The 20737-nt window shown below is 43.1% G+C and overlaps 2 protein-coding genes across 2 annotated transcripts; one reads left to right on the top strand and one right to left on the bottom strand.

Moving 5' to 3' along the window:
* LOC107607026 lies at positions 2094-2633 on the bottom strand. Its single transcript, XM_016309018.1, has one exon. It carries the CDS (start codon positions 2631-2633, stop codon positions 2094-2096), a length of 540 nt encoding a protein of 179 aa, XP_016164504.1.
* On the top strand, positions 6762-9279 carry LOC110265013. Its single transcript, XM_021107743.1, has 3 exons — positions 6762-6939; positions 7280-8292; positions 8509-9279. Exons 1-3 carry the CDS (start codon positions 6762-6764, stop codon positions 9277-9279), a joined length of 1962 nt encoding a protein of 653 aa, XP_020963402.1.

The following is a 20737-nucleotide window of genomic DNA, read 5'->3' as shown; positions in this document are numbered from 1 at the left end:
ACGCAACAAGAAAGGGACTCCTCAACCTAACTTGTTAATATCATAGTTTGGGAATTGAATTGAAGGAACTCCTCTACCTTCTACTCAATTTCCCGATGCTATAAGAAAAGGACTCCTCAACCTCAATTGTCCACACCATAGTTTCATCACGAAACCAAAAAAGGTTTTCAAACCTCTAAATCATTCTGTACTATGACTACAATAAATAAGGAAGAATTTATAACCTTTTATTAGGTTAAAACAAAGAAAATCCTAAAGCCCATAAACATATAGGCCAATCTAGTAATTAAATAAAAAAAATCAAAATATATCAAATTAAATTAAAACATTCTAAAAATGTAAACTAATATCTTCTAAATAACACTTGAACTCTTCATATCACGAATATTTGAAGCACGTATTAGTGGAAGTAGAAGTTGGGCTCGGTAAGACAGGCTCAGAAGAAGGTAGGAAGGGGGTGTGACCGGTGAGTTTGTTGGAGTAGTGAAATGATGGACCACGTAGGGAGGTGGCCCATCGTCCAAAAATCGATGATTTTAAGGAGTATATACCTTTGCAAAAGGAAATTACGTCTCATCAAATAGGACGTGACGGCTAATAATGATTTTTTTAGATGACAAATCAAGGTATTTATACCCACGATGATGTAAAGGATACCCAAAAAAACATAAGGAGTTGACCGAGATTGAAGTTTATTTATGATTGTAGAGGGAATAAGAGGATAACATAAACAGATAAACACCCGAAGATGGGAATAAGACGAATTCTTTTGATAAAGAATGCGAAGAGGAGATTGATAATGTAATAGCTTATGAGGAAGAATATTGAGAAGGTAAGTTGTCATTTACAAAGTATGATGCCAAAAGGAAGGAGGAAGGGAAACATGGGCCAATAAGGTACGAACAATATTGATAATCGTACAGGTTTGTCTTTTGACTTTTCCATTTTAAGGGGATGTATGAGGACATGAAAGACGAAATGAAAGACCATTTGCTTTACAAAAGTCCCAAAAGGGTCCATTATCAAATTCTGTGCCATTATCATAGTGTATATTCTTTATGTCCGCTCAAATTGGGTTCGAGTAAAGGTCTTGAAATTCAAAAATGTGGAAAAAGTTTGTGATTTTGTGATAAAGAAAATGTCCACAAAAATTTTGAATAATCATCCACAAACAGGAGATAATATCTATGACCCGATGAACTCAAAACAGGTGACGTCCAAAGGTCACTATGTATAATATCAAATGGCATAATAGTGCTAGAATTTGAAACATAAAATGGCAACTTAATATGTTTTCCAAGAGGACAAGAATGACAAATACGAGTGTCTATAACTTGATGACATCTAATAAATTTATTCTTCCTAAGGGAGTTCAAAATAGGTGCTCTCGGGTGACCCAAATGATCATGCCAAAAAGATGGTGCTAAAGCAGCAAAAGTAGATTGAGAAGGGATTGGATTTGTGATGTGATAAAGCTCGCCCCGATGTTCACACCGCATTACCGGCCTTCCCGTTTGAAGATCATTTATAGAAAATCCAAAGGGATCAAATTCAATAGAAATAAAGTTGTCAGTTGTAAATTTTTTTATGGACACCAAATTTTTAACAAGGTGAGGGGCATGAAAGACATTATGTAATTGTAAAGGCGGACACGAGAAAGACAATTTAGTGTGACCGTAGCCATGAATTGGAATCGATTGACTATTACCACCAATGATACCATGTTTATTGCTCAGATTGAAATAAGACGTGAGGTTACCTTGTGCGGATGTCATGTGAAAAGTGGCACCTGTGTCCATGTACCAATTTGCATCCAGAGGAGTGATACCAAGAGTATGCATTGTGTCTTCAATGTCGGTTGGAGTTGGAGCTGCCATGTAGGCCTACTGGGGTCTGGTCCCAAGTATACCATATTGTGGTCGATGTTGCTGTCCATGAGTGGGCCTGGCTCATGAATTATAAGGATATGGACAAGGAGGTATAGCCCAAGGTGTCATCCAGGGCCACGGTTGCCCGCGCAGACCATGGAGCATTGGTTGGAGGGTGCTGAACTACTGGCTGCTGCCCAATACTGCGGCTGTTGCCGCTGCCAATCAGACCATTTCTGGTACTACCCTCTCCGCTGGTTCCCCTCTTTTCGCCTCCACGACCACCATTGTTGCTGTGATTTTTCCTTCCATTATTACTACGGTTTTGGTTCCTCTTTCCACCATTATATTGTGGTTGGAAGAGGCATGATTAGGAATATCATGAGAGCCATTGGAAAAATGATCAACCATGGCTGATGAGGAGCTATGTGCCGCCTTCTTACTAAGGTCGGCATCTTCAAGATTGAGCATCGAATGGGCTTGATAGAATTGGGGTAAAGGATCACTTTGGCGAATAAGAGTGGTCACACCTTTGTAGGGATCGGCGAGGCCAAAGACCAGTTGAAGAACAAGTTTATTATTATCGACGAGAGAGCCAATATTCTTGAGTTGGTCCGACAAAGATTTGAGATGTTGACAATAAGTATAGACATTTGGAAAATCTATCATGTCTACATGAGTAAAGTCATACTCAAGGATGATGGCATGAGAGTGCTTGTTATCCTGAAATATGTCACGCAGTCTATTCCAAGCCTCCATTGCCATGGTGTCGGGTTCAAGAATTGTATGTAAAAGATCGTAAGATATAGTGGCGTAAATTCACTATAGAACGATAGCGTCAAGAGTTGACCAAAGTTCTTTCTCCTCCTCTGTTGTAAGCAGCTTCTCCTTACCCTGCATCGGAGGAATAATATGATCAATTACTCTATGGGATCGTATGTGAATCTTAAAGAGTTCTACTCATGTGGAATATTGTACGTTCTCCATCTCAAGAGTGATAGGAACATGGTTCTTGATGTTGGATACAGCAAGAGCAGGATGAAAAGAAGATTTTGAATCAGACATGGTGATTGAGAAGAAGAAGAAGAAGAAGAAGAAGAAGAAGAAGAAGAAGAAGAAGAAGAAGAGAGGAGAGGAGCGGAGCTGTGCTGCGAAAGACAGAGAAAGGTAAGGATCTTTTCCTAGGGCTCTGATACTATGAAAAAGATTAATCCCTCATCCATTTCATTTAAATAATCCGTTTTGTTACGGCCTGGCCCAAACCATTCGCGGGCCGGCCCGACCCGAGCACTACCCGACCCGGACGGTCAGGTTCGACACGTCCAGTTGCTGACCCGGACACGCGTCCCTGACAGCTTTGCTACAGCTGTGCGAAGGAAGCATCGAAGAAGGTGGGCCTGTCATTGCAGGGCCCACCTCTGACACGGTATATATGAGGAAGGTCCTATCCTTCCCTCAAGGTACGTCACATACCAATCAACCCTTTTTTGCCTGCATACGTTGCTGACTAGAGCGTCGGAGTGTCTTTGCAAGTGACACCCCCCCCCACACGAAGTACTCGGGACGTCGTCTACTCCAACCCGGTAACTTGCGACCAGGCAAGATCTCCCCCTCATCAACCAGGACACTAATTCGATCCGTCCGGTATCTGACCTACCGAACATTGGCGCCGTCTGTGGGGAATCGATCGCCTGAATGGACGTTGTACTGGGCCCAGGTGGAACAGGCCGTGAGACCGAGCGCAGAGGGGAAGCCTCCGCGGCTTCTCCCCGGCAGCGCACGAGGACCCTTCCAAGACGAACCACATGATCTCCCGAAAGACGCCCTTTCGGGGGAACTGGCGACAACAGCGCCAGAATAATGCAAGAGCTACGCCACAGGATGCAAGACCTGGAACGCCGGCTGGCCAACCGAGAACTTCGTCAACAAACTCCCGAATCGAGCTACTCCCGATCCGTCTCAAGAAGCCGCTCCCGACGAACCGCTAGCCCACAATCTGAGCCCGAGAATGCCAGGGAGGGAGCACGCACAAGAAGGCGCCATGACCCCCTCATATACGCCAGGCACGACAGGCATACCATAGAGCGAGACCATGAGGATGCTCGTCGGGAAAACGACGAGGGAAGAACAACCAGAACGCGGGGACCAGTGATAATGGGCGCAACCCCATTCCATCGTTCCATCCTCGAGGTCCGGCTACCAAAACACTTTGACAAGCCAACGAACATGAGGTACGACGAAACCCAAGACCCACAGGAGCACCTTACGACTTTTGAAGCCAGAATGAACCTGGAGGGAGTGGGAGATGAGGTAAGGTGCCGCGCTTTCCCAGTCACCTAAGTGGGACCTGCAATACGGTGGTTCAATAACCTCCCGCAGGGCTCGGTGACTAGGTTCTCGGACATCAGCCGCGCCTTCCTAGCCCAATTCACAACCAGAATCGCGAAGGCAAAGCACCCAATCAATCTACTTGGAGTGACCCAGAGATCCGGCGAGCCGACCAGGAAATACCTAGACCGATTCAACGATGAGTGCTTGGAGATCGACGGGCTGACGGATTCGGTTGCGAGCTTGTGCTTGACGAACGGACTCCTAAATGAGGACTTCGGAAAGTACCTCACCACGAAGCCGGTGTGGACAATGCAGGAGATCCAATGTGTAGCCAGGGAGTACATTAACGATGAAGAAGTCAGTCAGGTCGTGGCTGCCAACAAACGGCATCCCTCTTACAATCAAGCCTGGCATCACGGGAGTAGAGAAAGACAAAAAGAACATGCCAGGGATGGAGGTCTGAGTAAGACTCCCAGGCCGTTTCCTCGTGTCGGAAAGTTCACTAATTACACCCCCTCACCGTGCCAATTATGGAAGTTTACCAACAAATAGCCGAGAAGGGGATCTTGTCGAAGCCCCGATCTCTGAAGGAATGAACAGGAGGGAACAAGAGCCTCTACTGTGATTACCACAAGGGCTACGGGTACAAGACACAGGATTGCTTCGACCTGAAGGACGCACTGGACCAAGTGATCAGGTATGGAAAGTTAGTCGAGATCTCCCACCTCATTAGGGAGCCGAGGAGACGGAACCACGACCACGAAGGCGAAGACAAGACCCGGGCAGCAAAGCGACGCCAAGAGCTAGAAGACCACGACCACGGCCTTACCAGTGAACATGGTAACGGCGAGAAACGTGGCGCCCAGGTCCAAGTTGGCACATAAGAAAGACGCCAAAGTCCTGGCGGTTTCCACATCCTCTGCGCAAAGCCACAAGAAGCTTCCATCCATTTCATTCGGCCCGGACGACCAATGGTTCGACGAGGTCGTGAAAAGCCCTCCCATGGTCATTACGGCCAGAGTGGGAACCGGCCTCATCAAGCGGATCCTTGTTGATACGGGGGCAGATTCGAACATCATATTCCGCAATGTGTTCGACGCCTCGGGTCTAAAGGACGCCGACTTAAAGACTCACCAGCACGGCGTTGTTGGGCTCGGCGACCACTTGATCAAGCCGGACGGGATAATCTCCCTGCCGACCTCCTTGGGACAAGGCCAAGGGAAAAGAACGGTAATGGCAGAGTTCGTGATCCTACGAGACTCCACGGCCTACAACATCATCCTAGGGAGGAAGACCATCAACGACCTAGGGGCGGTCATCAGCACGAGGATGCTGATAATGAAGATCATAACTGAAGAAGGATCAGTAGGGTCTGTAAGGGGAGACCTGGAAACGGCAGTCGCTTGCGACAACGCCAGTCTCTCGTTAAGAAAGAAATCCAAGGAAGCATCAGGAGTGTTCCTCACCGACTTGGATGCCAGAATCAGCGACAAGCTGAGACCCAAACCAGAAGGGAACCTAGAAAAGTTTAGAGTCGGCGACACGGAGGAGAAGTTCACCTTCGTGAACAGAAATCTCCTTCACGAGCTGAAAGAACCTTTAATCGAACTAATTAGGGCCAATGGCGACCTATTTGCCTGGACACCAGCCGACATGCCGGGAATAGACCCCAACTCATGTCGCACCATTTGGCCGTCAAGCCAGAAGCCAGACTGGTGGCCCAGAGGAGGAGGAAGATGTCACAGGAAAGAGCAGAAGAGGTGGCCAAGCAGACGGCCAGCCTCCTTGAAGCAGGATTCATCCGGGAACTTGACTACTCGACCTGGCTGTCGAACGTAGTCTTAATAAGAAAGCATAATGGGAAATGGAGGAAGTGTGTGGATTATTCTGATCTCAACAAAGCATGTCCCAATGATTGCTACCTCCTACCCAACATTGACGCACTCGTCGATGCGGCGGCGGGGTACCAGTATCTGAGCTTTATGGATGCTTATTCCGGCTACAATCAGATACCGATGCACCGGCCAGACGAAGAAAAAACGGCATTCATAACACCAGGAGGAATCTATTGCTACAAGGCAGGCACGGACCCAGTAAGGGCAATGAGGGGGCACTTGCCCCCACTACACTCAATTAGTTAAAGTCCCAAATTAACTTTTTTATTTTCTATTATGTTTACTATTATTTAACCTAATTAAATTTAATTTTTGTACCGTTACTCTTTTATTCTTTTAAACTCTTTTTTTTATTTTTATATTTTTAAAATTTTTTCTATTCCTTATCTAGTAGTCATCTTCTGTTCATCAAAAGGTAAATTTTAAATTCTCTATATTTTTTTATATAACTTTCTATGACTCTATGTATCTTCCAATTTTATTTTTTTTTATATTTTCAATAACAAATTTTAATTCAAACAATTTTAGTTTAGGTATTAATCTGTTCATTAACTTTTTTAATTTTTATATCTTTATATAATTAATAATATTCAATAAAATTGATTTTAGTGTATATATTTTTGCCCCCATTCCTAAAATTTTCTGGGTCCGTCACTGCTACAAGGTAATGCCCTTCGGCCTGAAGAACGCAGGGGCCACATATCAAAGGTTGATGAACAAGATATTCGGCGACATCATTGGCAAAACAGTGGAAGTCTACGTGGACGACATCCTTGCCAAGACCACCCGAACCGAAGACCTTCTGAGCGACCTGGAAAGCGTATTCACGGCTCTCCGACGACACGGCATGAGGCTCAACCCTCTCAAGTGCGCCTTTGCCATGGAGGCCGGAAAGTTCCAAGGATTCATGATAACCCAAAGGGGGATGGAAGCCAATCCTGAAAAATGCCAAGTAATACTCCAAATGAAGAGCTCGGGCTGCGTCAAAGACATCCAGAGACTGGCGGGAAGGCTCACCGCGCTATCTCGCTTCCTCGGGGCATCAGCTGCAAAGGCCCTACCTTTCTTCAACCTAATGAGAAAGGGAATAGCATTTGAATGGACCCCGGCATGCGAGGAAGCGTTCAACCATTTCAAAAAGATACTTGCAACACCGCCTGTGCTCGGTCTACCTGTACCTGGCAGTAACGGATGATGCGCTGACGACGGTCTTGGTGCGGGAAAAAGCGAAAGCCCAACAACCAATTTACTTTGTGAGTAAAGCCCTGCAAGGAGTAGAACTTAGGTACAGCAAGTTAGAAAAACTGACACTAGCGCTCCTAACCTCTTCCCGCAGGCTACGGCAATACTTCCAAGGTCACCAAGTGGTCGTAAGAACGGACCAAGGAATTCGTCAAGTGCTCCAAAAACCCGACCTAGCGGGAAGGATGATGACTTGGGCCATCGAGCTGTCCCAATATGATTTAAGGTACGAGCCTCGACATGCAATCAAGGCGCAAGCAATGACAGACTTCCTGGTGGAAGTAACCAGAGACCCAACCGAGGACACGGGCACACGATGGAAGCTCCATGTAGACGGAGCCTCCAACCAGACGTCCGGGGGCACCGAGATCATCTTAGAAAGCCCAACCGGGGTCATTTACGAACAGTCGGTCAAGTTCGAGTTTCCAGTGTCGAACAACCAAGCAGAGTATGAAGCCCTCCTAGGCGGCTTGATCTTAGCCCAGGAAGTCGGGGCTACGAGGCTAGAAATATGCAGCGACTCACAGATCGTCACGTCGCAAGTGAATGGAAGCTACCAAGCTAGAGATTCGCTATTACAGAAGTACTTAGAGAGGGTTAAAGAACTGAGCAAACAGTTTGAGGAGGTCATGGTCCAACACGTTCCAAGGGAGAGGAACACACGGGCAGACCTCCTATCCAAGCTAGCGAGCACAAAACCTGGAACCGGCAACCGCTCCCTCATTCAAGGCATCACGAGAGAACCAGCGGTTGCCCTCCACCTGACCGAGATAAGCCCCTCCTGGATGGACTCCATCACTGATTTCTTGCAAAACAGCAAACTCCCTGGAAGCGAGAAGGAAGCTAAAATGTTAAGAAGGGAGGCTGCCAAATACACGGTCATACAGGGCCAACTATTCAAAAAGGGACTTAGCCAACCTCTGCTGAAGTGCCTACACCCCGACCAGACGGACTACGTGCTCAGAGAAATCCACGAGGGGTGCTGTGGTCACCACATCGGGGGCAAAGCCCTAGCAAGGAAGCTCATCCGAGCTGGATACTACTGGCCGTCAATGATGGAAGACTCCAAGGAGTTCGTGAAAAAATGCGTCAAGTGCCAAGAGAACGCTAATTTCCATAGAGCACCAGCCACTGAACTGAGCCTGATGACGTCCTCCCGACCCTTCGCATAGTGGGGAGTCGACCTCTTGGGACCTTTCCCGGTTGGCCCAGGGCAAGTCAAATATCTCATAGTCGCCGTCGACTATTACACCAAATGGATAGAAGCCGAGCCACTGGCCACTATCTCCTCGTCCAATTGTAAAAAGTTCATGTGGAGGCAGGTGATAACTCGATTCGGCATCGCGGAGGTCGTCATTTCAGACAACGGGACGCAATTCACCGATAAGAAGTTTGTAGAGTTCCTCGCCGGCTTGGGCATCAAACAGAAATTCTCCTCGATAGAGCACCCCCAGACAAACGGACAAGTCGAGTCCGCAAATAAGATCATCTTGCTGGGCCTCAAGAAGCGGCTAGACAACAAGAAAGGAGCGTGGGCTGATGAGCTCGCCTCAGTCCTCTTGTCCTACCGTAAAACCGAGCAGTCTGCCACGAGAGAAACCCTCTTCTGCCTGACATACGGGGTAGACGCAATGATACCCGTAGAGATCGGTGAGCCGAGCCCACGGTTACTTCTCAAAGGGGTGGAAGAAGCTGTAGAGAAGGACCTAGTAGATGAAACCAGGGAGAAGGCCCATCTGTCAGAAGTAGCACTAAAGCAAAGAATGGCCCTACGCTACAACACCAAAGTGCTCAAGAGAGATTTTGAGCGAAACGACCTCGTCCTACGGCGCAATGACATCAGCCTACCGACCCAAGGAGAAGGCAAACTGGCGACAAACTGGGAAGGCCCCTACAGGGTCAGAGAAGTGCTTGGCAAGGGCACCTACAAATTGGAGAGGTGATAAACCCATATTTTATGATGTATTTTGTACTCAATTTAAGTGATTTATTCAATCTTTCACCCACTTATTCATGTAAATTGCATGGTTTTACTTTCCCTTTCTTATTATGTGACATATGTGAAAAACATGTTTCCTATGCTTTAGAAATATTAAAATTAATCATCCTTTATTACCATTCGATGCCGTGATTTGTTTGTTGAGTGCTTTCAGGCTTTGTAGGGCAGGAATGACTTAAAGGATGGAAAGGAAACATACAAAAATGGAAGGAAAGCACAAAATGGAGTTTCTGAAGAAACTGGAAGTGACGCGTCCGCATAGACGACGCGAACACGTGCTTTGCACAAACTGACATCCGTGCGAACGCGCACATGACGCGAACGTGTGACTTGCACGAATTACAACTGACGCGGAAGCATGCCTGACGCGACCGCATGGAAGAGCAGAACTCCAGATGACGCGACTGCGTGACCCATGCGGACGCGTGACAGACGCCACGTGCAGAAATTGCAGAAAACGCCCCCAGCGATTTCTGGACCCTTTTTCGGCCCAATTCTAAATCCAGAAACACAGAATATGAGCTAGAGAATGGAGAAATCAAAAGAATATATCATACATTCACTTTACATATTTTAGATGTAGTTTTTAGAGGGAGAGGTTCTCTCCTCTCTCTTAGGTTTTAAGATTAGGACTCCTCTTAAAGTATTTATGATTTCAACTCCCTATCAGGTTCAATATTCCTTTTACTTTATATTTCTCTTTTACTTTCAGATACTTTAATGCTTTTACTTAATTACTTATGTTGCCAGATTGGCTTATGAACCATTCATGTTAGGATTTTCTTTATTTAATATAAATTGAGGTATTTCAGATTTATGATTCTTATTTAGCTTTTTATATTCTTGTCTTTAATTGATTAACTGGATACTCTTGAGTTATCAAAATTATCGTGATTGATAATTGTTATCCTTGCTAATTGAATTGAATTCTACTAACTCTAGTCTTTCCTTAGGAGTTGGCTAGGACTTGAGGATCTAACTAATTAGTTCACTTGACTTTCCTTTGCTTTAGAAAAGGTTAACTAAGTGGGATTAAAACTCAATTCTCATCACCATCGATAAGGATAACTAGGATAGGACTTCCGACTTTTCATACCTTGCCAAGAGTTTAATTAGATATTAATTTATTAATTCCTGCAATTTATTTTCCTTGTTCAAACCTTTCAAAACCCAAAATTCTACCTTTTTCCATAGCTAATAATAAGTCATACCTCCCTGCAATTTCTTGAAAAGATGACCCGAGGTTTGAATACTTCGGTTTATAAATTTTATTGGATTTGTTACTTGTGACAACCAAACGTTTGTACGAAAAGATTTTCTGCTGGTTTAGAAACTATACTTACAACGTGATCACTTTTATTCTTTACCGACATTAAATCCCCTTCGTCAAGAGGCTCGATGGAAGGGAGGTCCCGAGGACTTGGAACACGGGTAACCTGAGAAGGTTTTACCCCTAGATCAAGCAGGCCGGCCAGACGATCTAACGAACTTAATCACTTACCTTTGTATCTACCATGGTAACAGACTTGTTTAATTATCGGTTAATGTTTACTTGTCATTTCTACCAATTTTACTCCTATTTGTTCTCTTTCCTACTTACACATCATGCGACAACAAGTTTCACGATGCGTTAAACGGAACCATGATACGGCACCCCGGAACTGATCACCCCAGGGGCCACCTAAACCAAAGCCATTACAAACGGCTACAACGATAGCAAAAGGTCACGACCTGGCTCCGCCGAACTACCAACACAACAGTAAACAAACACGAGCGCAAAGCTCACACCAACAAAACGGTAACACGACGAAGTAAAATTGCTACCAGAGGCAGAGACGACGATAACAATAAGCCGACCAAGTGACTTTTAAAGTATAACAATATAAACAAGTTCTACAACAAAAACCACAAATCCATACAAAAACACAAGGCACAAGAGCTCATTTCTTCGGCATGTCAACAATCCTGTCATCCTTGATCGTCTTGAAAACTCCAATTGCTGATGTGTCAAAGTCGGGAGCCACGATCTTCACCCGGGCCTTAAGGGCCTCCTCAGTCATGAAGATCGCGTTCTTTTCCTGCTCTCTAGTCGCCTTATGTTTCTTCTTAAGCACCTAAACCTCAGCTTCAGCGACCTTAGCCGACGAGATGGCCACGTCACGCTCCTCCTCCAAGGCCACCACCCGACCTTGCGCGGCATTAAGTTGGCTCTCCAGAGTCATCTCCCGCTTGGTTAAATGGGAAACGGTCTCATCGGAGGCCTTCAACTTCTCCTCGGCGGACGCGGCCTTCTCCTCAGCAGCCTTCAGTTTCTTCCCTATCTCAGACAATTGCTCCTGAAGAGTTTCAACTTGAGTTTTGAATTCGTTATTGGCCTGAACAGCAGACTCGAGCTTCCTGTGCAGCGACTGCATCCCCGAAAACTCGAATTCAGCCTTCCGAGCTATTGCGGCACCGCGGAGAAGGGTACGGTACATCCACCTCGCCTGCCCCGAAAGTTCAGTGCCGAGGAAATGATCCTCTGTGCCGGGAAGTAGCTGCAAATCTATGAAGGTCCCGGCATCAAAGTTCCACTCCATTACGATGAGAACCCCCTCTGGGCTGGAGGAAGCCCTCTGCCTTTTGGGGGTGGGGATAAGCTTCAAATCGTCATCTTCTTGTTGAGCAGAGGACGAGTGCTCTGGGCCGGCCGCTTCCTCACGAATAGGAGAAACGCGCGTCCCGTCCGAATTCTTCTCCGTCATCTCGGTATCCCGAGGAGACGGCGTCGCCTGATCCTTGTTCTCAGAAGGGCCCTCTGGTTTCCCGTCAACCTTCTCGTCGGCTTTCTCCTTGTCACTGCCTGCCAAGAAGGTCTTGAACAAACCCTCAAGCCCTGTCACCGAAGCAGACATCTCCACTGCAACAAGCAAATAAACAAGTCAGTCGTGAAACCGGCACAATCAAGTGAAGCAGTAGCAACGCAAAAGAACAATAAAAAACAAGGCAAAACAGCTCACAAATATAGTTCCTGCCGACCTCCCGGTCACCCATCAAAAGGTGGGGGTTCACGTGATTCTTCCCAAAAACCGCCAACAGTATGTCGGCAACCTTTTTGTCCACAGCGGACAACCCCTTATAAGACACCTTAATGAATGTGTTAGACCCCGCCCCAAAGCTCCAGTACATCAGAATGAGGCACTCCCCTTCTAACGACAACCAAAAGGGGTGACGACCCTTGACCGGACGCACCTTAAAGTATTTATCTTTAAACCCATGGTAAGAGTCCTCGAACAAACCAAAGATCCTCCGCCCCTGGGCAGAGCAGAAGGACATGAACCCTTTTCTCGCTTTCCCCTCCCTAGAAGGATTCGTGAGGTTGAAGAAAAAGAGGAAGACATCGACAGATACCGGCAGCTCTAGATATTCACACACCATCTCGAAACAGCGGATGGAAGCCCAACTATTCGGATGCAGCTGCGACGGCGACACGGATATCCGGCCAAGGAGCGCCATTTAAAACGCGGAAAATGGGATGCGAACCCCCACCTGGGTGAACATGGCTTTGTAAAACCAGATCCAATCGGCAACCCGAGGGGAGTGGAAGTTAATTTCGTATAGTCGTTCGCTGGGGGCAGGAACAAAGACGTCGTAATTGGCTTCCTCGTCTGTCCCTCCGCACAAGTACTCGCCTTGGCGGAACTCCGTTTGCTCCTCTAGGCCCATTTGATTAGGAGAGTCTTTTAAGTCGGAAACAACCCAAGCATAAGGATTGTAGCTCGCGGCGGAGGTAGAAGTCCGTGAGACGACGCGAGGCATACCTACAGTGGGGTTACCACTCGGTTAGTCTACCAGGTCGGGAGCTCAGAAAAACCCAGAAACTACACTTAACCTATCCAAATGACCAAAAGCAAGAATGGTTAAAGCGCAATCCAAGTAAAGAAAGTGGACACCCTAGAATGGTAACCCCCTAACGCACCTACTTAACGCTAAAAGGTCACTTATCAAACAAGGAGCAAAAACAAACAGCAAGCAGCAAACGCGCAAAAAGAACTAATGATGAAGATAAAAGGCAGTTGAAGCAAAAAAAAGAAGGGATTAATGTTTACCTGGATTAGTTGCAAAGACTTGAAAGAGAAAGAAATGCACAGGGATGCAGAAGTGAAGCTTTGGAACACTTGGGAGAGAAGAAGATGGAGATAGGAGAAGTGAAAATAGGAGAGAAAAACAAACGCAAACTGTTTAAAACTGCTACGCAAAGCGCGAAAGGATCGAGGGCATAATGGTCATTGCACACAGGATTTTCCAACCCATTATGAGCATTTAATTCCCGGTGCGAGGAACGAGGCGACAAACGGTCATCTCAGCAACAAACAGACACGCGCGCAGGGGGCACGTCCCCTCCACGGGCGGCCGACCTGACGACAACACGCGAAAGAAGAGATAACACGCCACCCACAGCCCTCACGACTATTGCTGGCGCGTTGGGGGCACTGTTACGGCCTGGCCCAAACCATTCACGGGCCGGCCCGACCCGAGCACTACCCGACCCGTACGGTCAGGTTCGACACGTCCAGTTGCCGACCTGGACACGCGTCCCTGACAGCTTTGCTACAGCTGTGCGAAGGAAGCATCGAAGAAGGTGGGCCTGTCATTGCAGGGCCCACCTCTGACACGGTATATATAGGGAAGGTCCTACCCTTCTCCCAAGGTACGTCACATACCAATCAACCCTTTTTCGCCTGCATACTTTGCTGACTAGAGCGTCGGTGTGTCTTTACAGGTGACACCCCCCTCACACGAAGTGCTCGGGACGTCGTCTACTCCAACCCGGTAACTTGCGACCAGGCGAGATCTCCCCCTCATCAACCAGGACACTAATTCGATCCGTCCGGTATCCGACCTACCGAACACGTTTATATACCCCAAATACAAGAGTATAATTAGGATATAAATAGAGAAACTAATTAGGCTATAAATAGAAAAACTAAATATACACTTAACAAAGATGATATACACAATTTATCAGAATATATTTATCATATATTCTAACAGTCAATAATAAAAATAAAAAATATATCAATAAATCACTCCATCATCCTATATTTTATAGTAGTCCTTGAGATAAATGTCTTACTCTAATTTGGTTCTTGAAATTCTAATTGCGCTATTATAGTATGCAAAATTGATTTTCAAATATCATAGTGGTTTCTTGATTCATTTTTAGTAGTGACTTAGCAAACAGAGTGATACTAACACTCCCGTGCCACGCTGAACACAAATGAAGCGACACAGTTTGTTTTTAACTCCCAACTTTGTGCAAACCGATTTAAATGTCATCATATATCAAAACAAAGCCATTTCTACTTTCATTGGGGCTGCCAAAAGCAAATGATATCGTTTCACTCATGTCCAATATAGTATTAGAGTACTAACTCATTATTTCGTTTGATGAGTCACTGCTAGAAAAGGGATCGAAAGACTATTATGGTGCACAAAGATCAATTTCGGAGATGATAACAGTGTAATTGAAATTTTAGAAACCAAATTGGCATAACGCATGAATCTTAGGGATCATCACTTTGGGAATTTAGTCCCAAATTGATCCTTTAAAAATATTAAATCAAACATTTTGGTTTATAACAAATATTTATTATCTATAAGTCTACCATAATTATTTTTTTTGAATAAATTAGTTCTTTTGTCGTTCTAAAAAAGACTAATTTGTTATATAGTAATCTTTTTTGGGATCAATTGTATGTATAATAAAATTTATTAGAAACTTAGTTGTTTTATACATATTAAAAATTTAAATCAAAATGATAAAAGACTAATCTATCTTAAATGAGTAATATAATTGTTGGGAATGTTTAATATATAAAAAAATGTTAGAAAATAAAATGTTCGATTTTACAATTTTTTAAAAATCAATTATGTATTTTTTTGGGTGACTAATCAATTTATGTATTTACTCTTTTAGATTTAATTTCATTGTTTACTTTTACCAATAGTCTATTTTGCAAAGTTCTTAAATCAGACCAGACTGATCGGTTCGACTAAATTAACTATGAATCTGTCTTTTGACCGGTCTGGTTGATTTCCAAAACCTCCTTACAAAATATCAGTAAAAAATTGGCCGAACCGATAATTAACCTGTGAACCGGCTGAGCTGGCCCGATTTTTTGAAGGTCTGATTCACTATTCAACATCAAAATGGTGTCGTTTTGATCCCAAAAGAAAAAAATGAAAACCCAAATGCCAAACAGGCAGAAGACTGGAAGCAGAATACCCAACGCCTCCCTCTCTCTTCTCTCTTACTAAAATCCAATCCTAATTTGTGTAATCTTATTAGAGCAAATAGAAAAGCCATGCTTCCACCATCATCCGCTACCACTATTGGCATCAACGGTAAAAACCAACGATTGCCATCCTCACCATTTGAAGTGTAAACTCCGAGTAAATAGTAAATAGTTAGTGAATAAATTAATTATTAATCAAAGTGATTAAAAATGGGATTTGATAGTTTAATGTGATAGAGAAAATTAAAACATAAATTTTGACACCAATTTTAAAAAATTTGGCCCAAGATTGAGCCGAACCGGGCGAACCGGACCCAAGGCCCAATTAAGCCCAACAACACTCAATTAAAACACAGCTTCCCCTTCCTCCTTACCTTTTCATTCATGGTGGAAACTGAAATATTCTTGGAGAAGAACTTAAACCCTAAGGTTTGATTCAAACCTCCATAACTTTCCACTCCAAGCTCCGATCGCCGCACCATTTGCGACCACACGACCACTGCGTAGAGCTCTACGATTCTATTGGATCAATTTCATAGGTAAGCTTCAATCTCACCTCAGTTTCTCTACCCCTTTGATTTTCAAAAATTGTGAGCCTCTATGTTGAGATTTTGTCGATTTTGGTATTCTAGGTTCGTTTTAACTTGCGAAACTAGTTGGGTTTGGTTCATTTGGTCTTTGGGTACCCATTAACTCTACTCAATCCTTTGATTTAGTGTATTGAGAATTAAATTTTGGATATATATATATATATATATATATATATATATATGTGTTATATATATATTAAGTGTGTATGTATGAATGATATGAAGTCTTTGGAGTCATTGGAAGCTTGATTGAATACTTGGTGGATATTAGAGCTGAATTCTTGGTGATTGAAACTTTTCCCTTTTTGCCTAAGTGGGTTGCTTTGGATAATACGTGAAAATTGGTCAAGGTACGGTTTAGGTTTCTCGTATTTAATATTTAATGTTCTGTGAAAGCTTAGGCTAGATGACCATATGGTAGGTTGGAATGCACGATTGTGTTTAATGCTTAGTAAAACTTATGATGGATGTTGAATGAGTATGAGAGAGGTTGGATGGTTATTGCTTGTGGTTGATGATGTTGTAGTAAGGAGTTATGGATATGAGTTATTATTGTTATTTAATTAATTAATGTTTAATGCTATTTTGAATCTGGATTGTTGGATTGGAATGGTTGAAATGAAGTGTTGTATGATATGTAAATTGTTTACTTTGATGTGGTATCTTGAACAAGGTTGGGTTGTGGCTTGTTGTTGATATTGGTGTTGGAATCCTAAATGATAAATTAATGAGGTTTACTAATGTATGAAAATGAAGGTAAGGTGTGGTGGTTTGTTGGTAAATCTTGTTAATTAGGTAATGAATGTTTGGTATGAGATGATGTGTATATTGAGGTATATTTGTTTGAGGTAAGGTGTGGAGGTATTGGTATTTTTAAATGGTGTGTGGTTGTGTTGAATATGAGTAAAGAAAGTGGGATTGAGTTTAGTCTTTGTGAAAATTTGAGGTTTGAGCCTTTTGTGCAAAGTTGGTTTTTGGCCGAACTTCGGTGAGTCATAACTTGGCTTCCGGACCCCCAAATGGTTTCAAACTTATTTTATGTGAAAATTGGGTCCGTTAAACTTATGCTGTTCGAAAAACGGATGAAAAATGATTTAAAACGAAAAAGTTATGCGTGTCAAAAGTTTGAGGTTAGAAATTAAAATTCTCCAGCTTTTGAAACTTAGTGAAATTTTTGGAAAAACGCATGTCCACGCATACGCGTGGCCCACGCGTACGCATATACCCCCTTCGCGGACAAACGCTACTACCTGGTTTGCATGCGTACGCATAATCAGGGGATGCGTACGTGTCTTGGCCTAAACGCGTATCGACGCGTACGCGTGACCCACGCGTAAGCGTGGCCCCGTTTTTAGCAAAAATAGATTCTGTGTTTTAAAGCTCAAACTCGAACCTCTAGATTTCTATTTTCATTTCTTTAGTCTAAATATTGTTAGTAAGCTTAACAATAGGATGAAGCTAGGAAAAATGAGGTAACTTAGAGACGAAGGAAGATAACTAAACTAAGGATTGGAGAAGATGGCTTTTGTTTTGATAAGATTATGGAAGAAAGATATATGAGGCAGTTAAAAGAATAATGTAATAGTGAGATTAATGAATGAGATAATCGTGGACATTAACGAAATGAGGACGATGAGACAAGTTATGAATTTATAATTGTGTATCATAAAATATAAGAGGAATGAGTAAATGCTTATGATTTATTGAGAAAGTGCAGTAGTGTCGTAAGTATGCCGGAGATGCATATGTAAGCTGAAGATTGAACATTATTGAGCTTGGGGTGTTGTCTCTCCCATGTCAGCCAGGGATTAGTCCTATGGATAACATTGAGCTTGGGGTATTGTTTCCCCCATGTTAGCTTGGGATATTGTTTTCCCCATATCAGCTTGGGGTGTTGTCTCTTCTCCCCATGTCAGCTTGGGATTCGTCCCAGAGATATTATTGAGCTTGGGGGCGTTCTCTTTCCCATGTCAGCTTGGGAATTCTCTCCATGGTGTATTTTTGAGCTTGAGAACATGTCGGGATGGCTACGTAACCAACAGTTGATATCAACAACCATAGGACACACATGCATCATGTGCATATTGTTTGAATTGCTTATTTGTGAACTATTTGAGAATGCCTACGTGATTATAACATGCTATTTGTTTTACTTATTATCTGTATTACTTGTAAGTTACGTGTGTTTGTCTTGTTTGCTTATTTGTCTGTGTAAACTAATCGGAGATGGAGGAACGTAGGAAATGGTGGAAAAGACTTAGTATTAAGGTCAGGTTTAAGCTAGACTTAGATATTCTTAGAAGACCACCCTGATTTATGGTTTCTGTTTAGTTCTTTAAGTTTTATAATTTGAGTGTCGACGTTTTAGGATTGCCTCTGGCATTCCTAGGACCTTATATATTACGTGCGTGGCACATTTACCATGCTGAGAACATCTGGTTCTCACCCCATACTGTGTTGTGTTTTTCAGATGCAGGTCGAGAGACTCCTCGCTAGGCGTCTGGATTTCTGAAGCGGAGCAGTTTCTGGGTTCTTTTGTTATGTAGCTTATGTATATATATACTTAGCTTTCTCTCTGATAAACTTGTTTATTTTGTTCCTCTTAGAGGTTAAAGGAGAGCTAGGATTTTACCTATGTATTTGGGGTTTTTGGGATATGTATATATGTAGTTAAATATTCTCTGGCCAGCCTTGACTTCGCAGGCTGAGTTAGGAGATAGTTATTCTATATCCTTGACTCTCTATTCACATTTTTTGTCTATTTATACTTATTATCTTTAGATTTCTTAGCACGCAAGTTATCTCGTTTCCTGAGCGTTGCACTTTTACTTTGCGATTTTGTTTTACCCTTTTTCAAGACTCCTAGTTAAATATCTCTTTCACTATTATTATATATATATTTTTTATTTTAGAGGTCGTAATACCTTACTATCTCAGTCTTATGACTTAAGCATAAGATTAAGTGTGATAGGGTGTGTAACCACCCTACCCCATAAGGCCTGTGATTTTTTTTATTATTCTTTGCAGCGTTCGCTGACACGCATAGGTTTATATATAAGTAGCATAGATAACGAATTAGAATTAGAACACGTAGCACAAAACTTTTCTTTTAGTGCTTCCAAGCGACGAACCTTTTTCTGATTCAATTATTCTATGGAATAAGTATTCCCTTGAACCATATTAGTTAGATAATTCAAATTTTTGAACCGGTTTGATTTTCCTTCTCCCGGTTCAACCAAACCATGCTTTCCTTAAATAAACCAGACCTAGAAAAACTCTGATTAAACTCATCTTCCCTTCTTCTCTCACAACCGAACGTGTTGTCCAAGACCATGGTTACCTCTTCATTGTAATCAATACTATGATGTGGTGTTGCAAGAGGAAGAGGCCACGAAGCCTTGTCACACCAGCTCACCTCTTCCCACCTTCTGTAGATATATATAGATGAGCCAAGTCCCTTAATTTTCCTGGAAACCACACGAAGAGAAGAAAGGAAGCAAGAGTGGCGGCCAAGAAGAAGGAAGAGGAAGACCCAGCAGAAATCATCATCATCTGCGTGCGTCACCACCAAGAAAAAGGAGAAGGGTCATCAAGAGAGCTGCTACCCGAAGCCAAAGAAGGAACCCTACCGCTTTCCTTTCCTGGTTTTCTTAGTGTTCCTCTTGTTGGGTAAGAACCAGTAACTTGTGTTCTGTTGATTTTTCCTAAATTAAAGATTCTACCCTTATTGAGCTCCAATTCTTTTAATTGGTAACCAAACCAATCAATTCAGCCCATCACACGGTAAAATTATGGTTTTAGATGAATCCTAGGCTTGAATATAGGATTTGGTATGTGAGGTTGTTGGAAATGCTTTGTGCAGAATTTCTGCAGAAATATGCATAATTGGCAGTAAAACGAATGATTTTCTGGGAGCAGTCCAGACCTAATTTTTAGCTGAGATTATTTTTCTGTAAAACTTTAGTGTGTCTTGAACATGCCATAAATATTTCAGAGAATTTGGCCAAGCGGTTTGGAAGATATGATTTTTTGAAGTTTAGTGGTTGCTGCAGATTTTTCTAATTTTCTGGTTCTGCAGTACCAACTTTCAGATGCTATAACTTTTAATTTAAACAGAATTTTGAGTTGATTCCAAAAGGATTTTAAAGATCTATCAGTATATTTTAAGTGAGTACAAGTTTCATGTTCATATCTATTTTGTAGACTTAGATAAGTCACTTGGAAAATCAGTTGTTTGCTGGAAACTCTGAACTGGTTTATGAAAACAGGGCTGTGTTCCTAAGCTCATAACTTTTTCATGTGACATGGTAATAATCTGAAATTTAGTTTTCTGGAAAGCTGAAAGAGTCTTGTCTAAGTACATAAATTTTGAAAGGCAATGGATGAGAACTGGATTTTTAGTGAATTTAACAAATTTACTGCTCACTGCTGTTTTCTGCAATGATAGCAGAATTTTAAAAACATTTGTACAATTTTTAGTTATGGTCGGAATGCCCCAGAACTAAGTTTTATTTTCTAAACCCGTGATTTTACA

Source organism: Arachis ipaensis, chromosome B07 (genome assembly GCF_000816755.2).
Source record: "Arachis ipaensis cultivar K30076 chromosome B07, Araip1.1, whole genome shotgun sequence".
Lineage (NCBI taxonomy): Eukaryota > Viridiplantae > Streptophyta > Magnoliopsida > Fabales > Fabaceae > Arachis > Arachis ipaensis.
The sequence above is the reverse complement of the archived record's forward strand: the minus strand, read 5'-3'. Positions and strand labels throughout refer to the sequence as shown.

Bases quoted from the DNA above. Each gene is read 5' to 3' on its own strand.
- LOC110265013 (XM_021107743.1), top strand. From the start codon at position 6,762: ATGCCCTTCGGCCTGAAGAACGCAGGGGCCACATATCAAAGGTTGATG. The intron at 6,940-7,279 runs GCATGAGGCTCA...TGTACCTGGCAG, and splicing joins CACGGCTCTCCGACGACACG to TAACGGATGATGCGCTGACG. The intron at 8,293-8,508 runs GTGCTCAGAGAA...CCCTTCGCATAG, and splicing joins ACCCCGACCAGACGGACTAC to TGGGGAGTCGACCTCTTGGG.
- LOC107607026 (XM_016309018.1), bottom strand. From the start codon at position 2,633: ATGGCAATGGAGGCTTGGAATAGACTGCGTGACATATTTCAGGATAAC.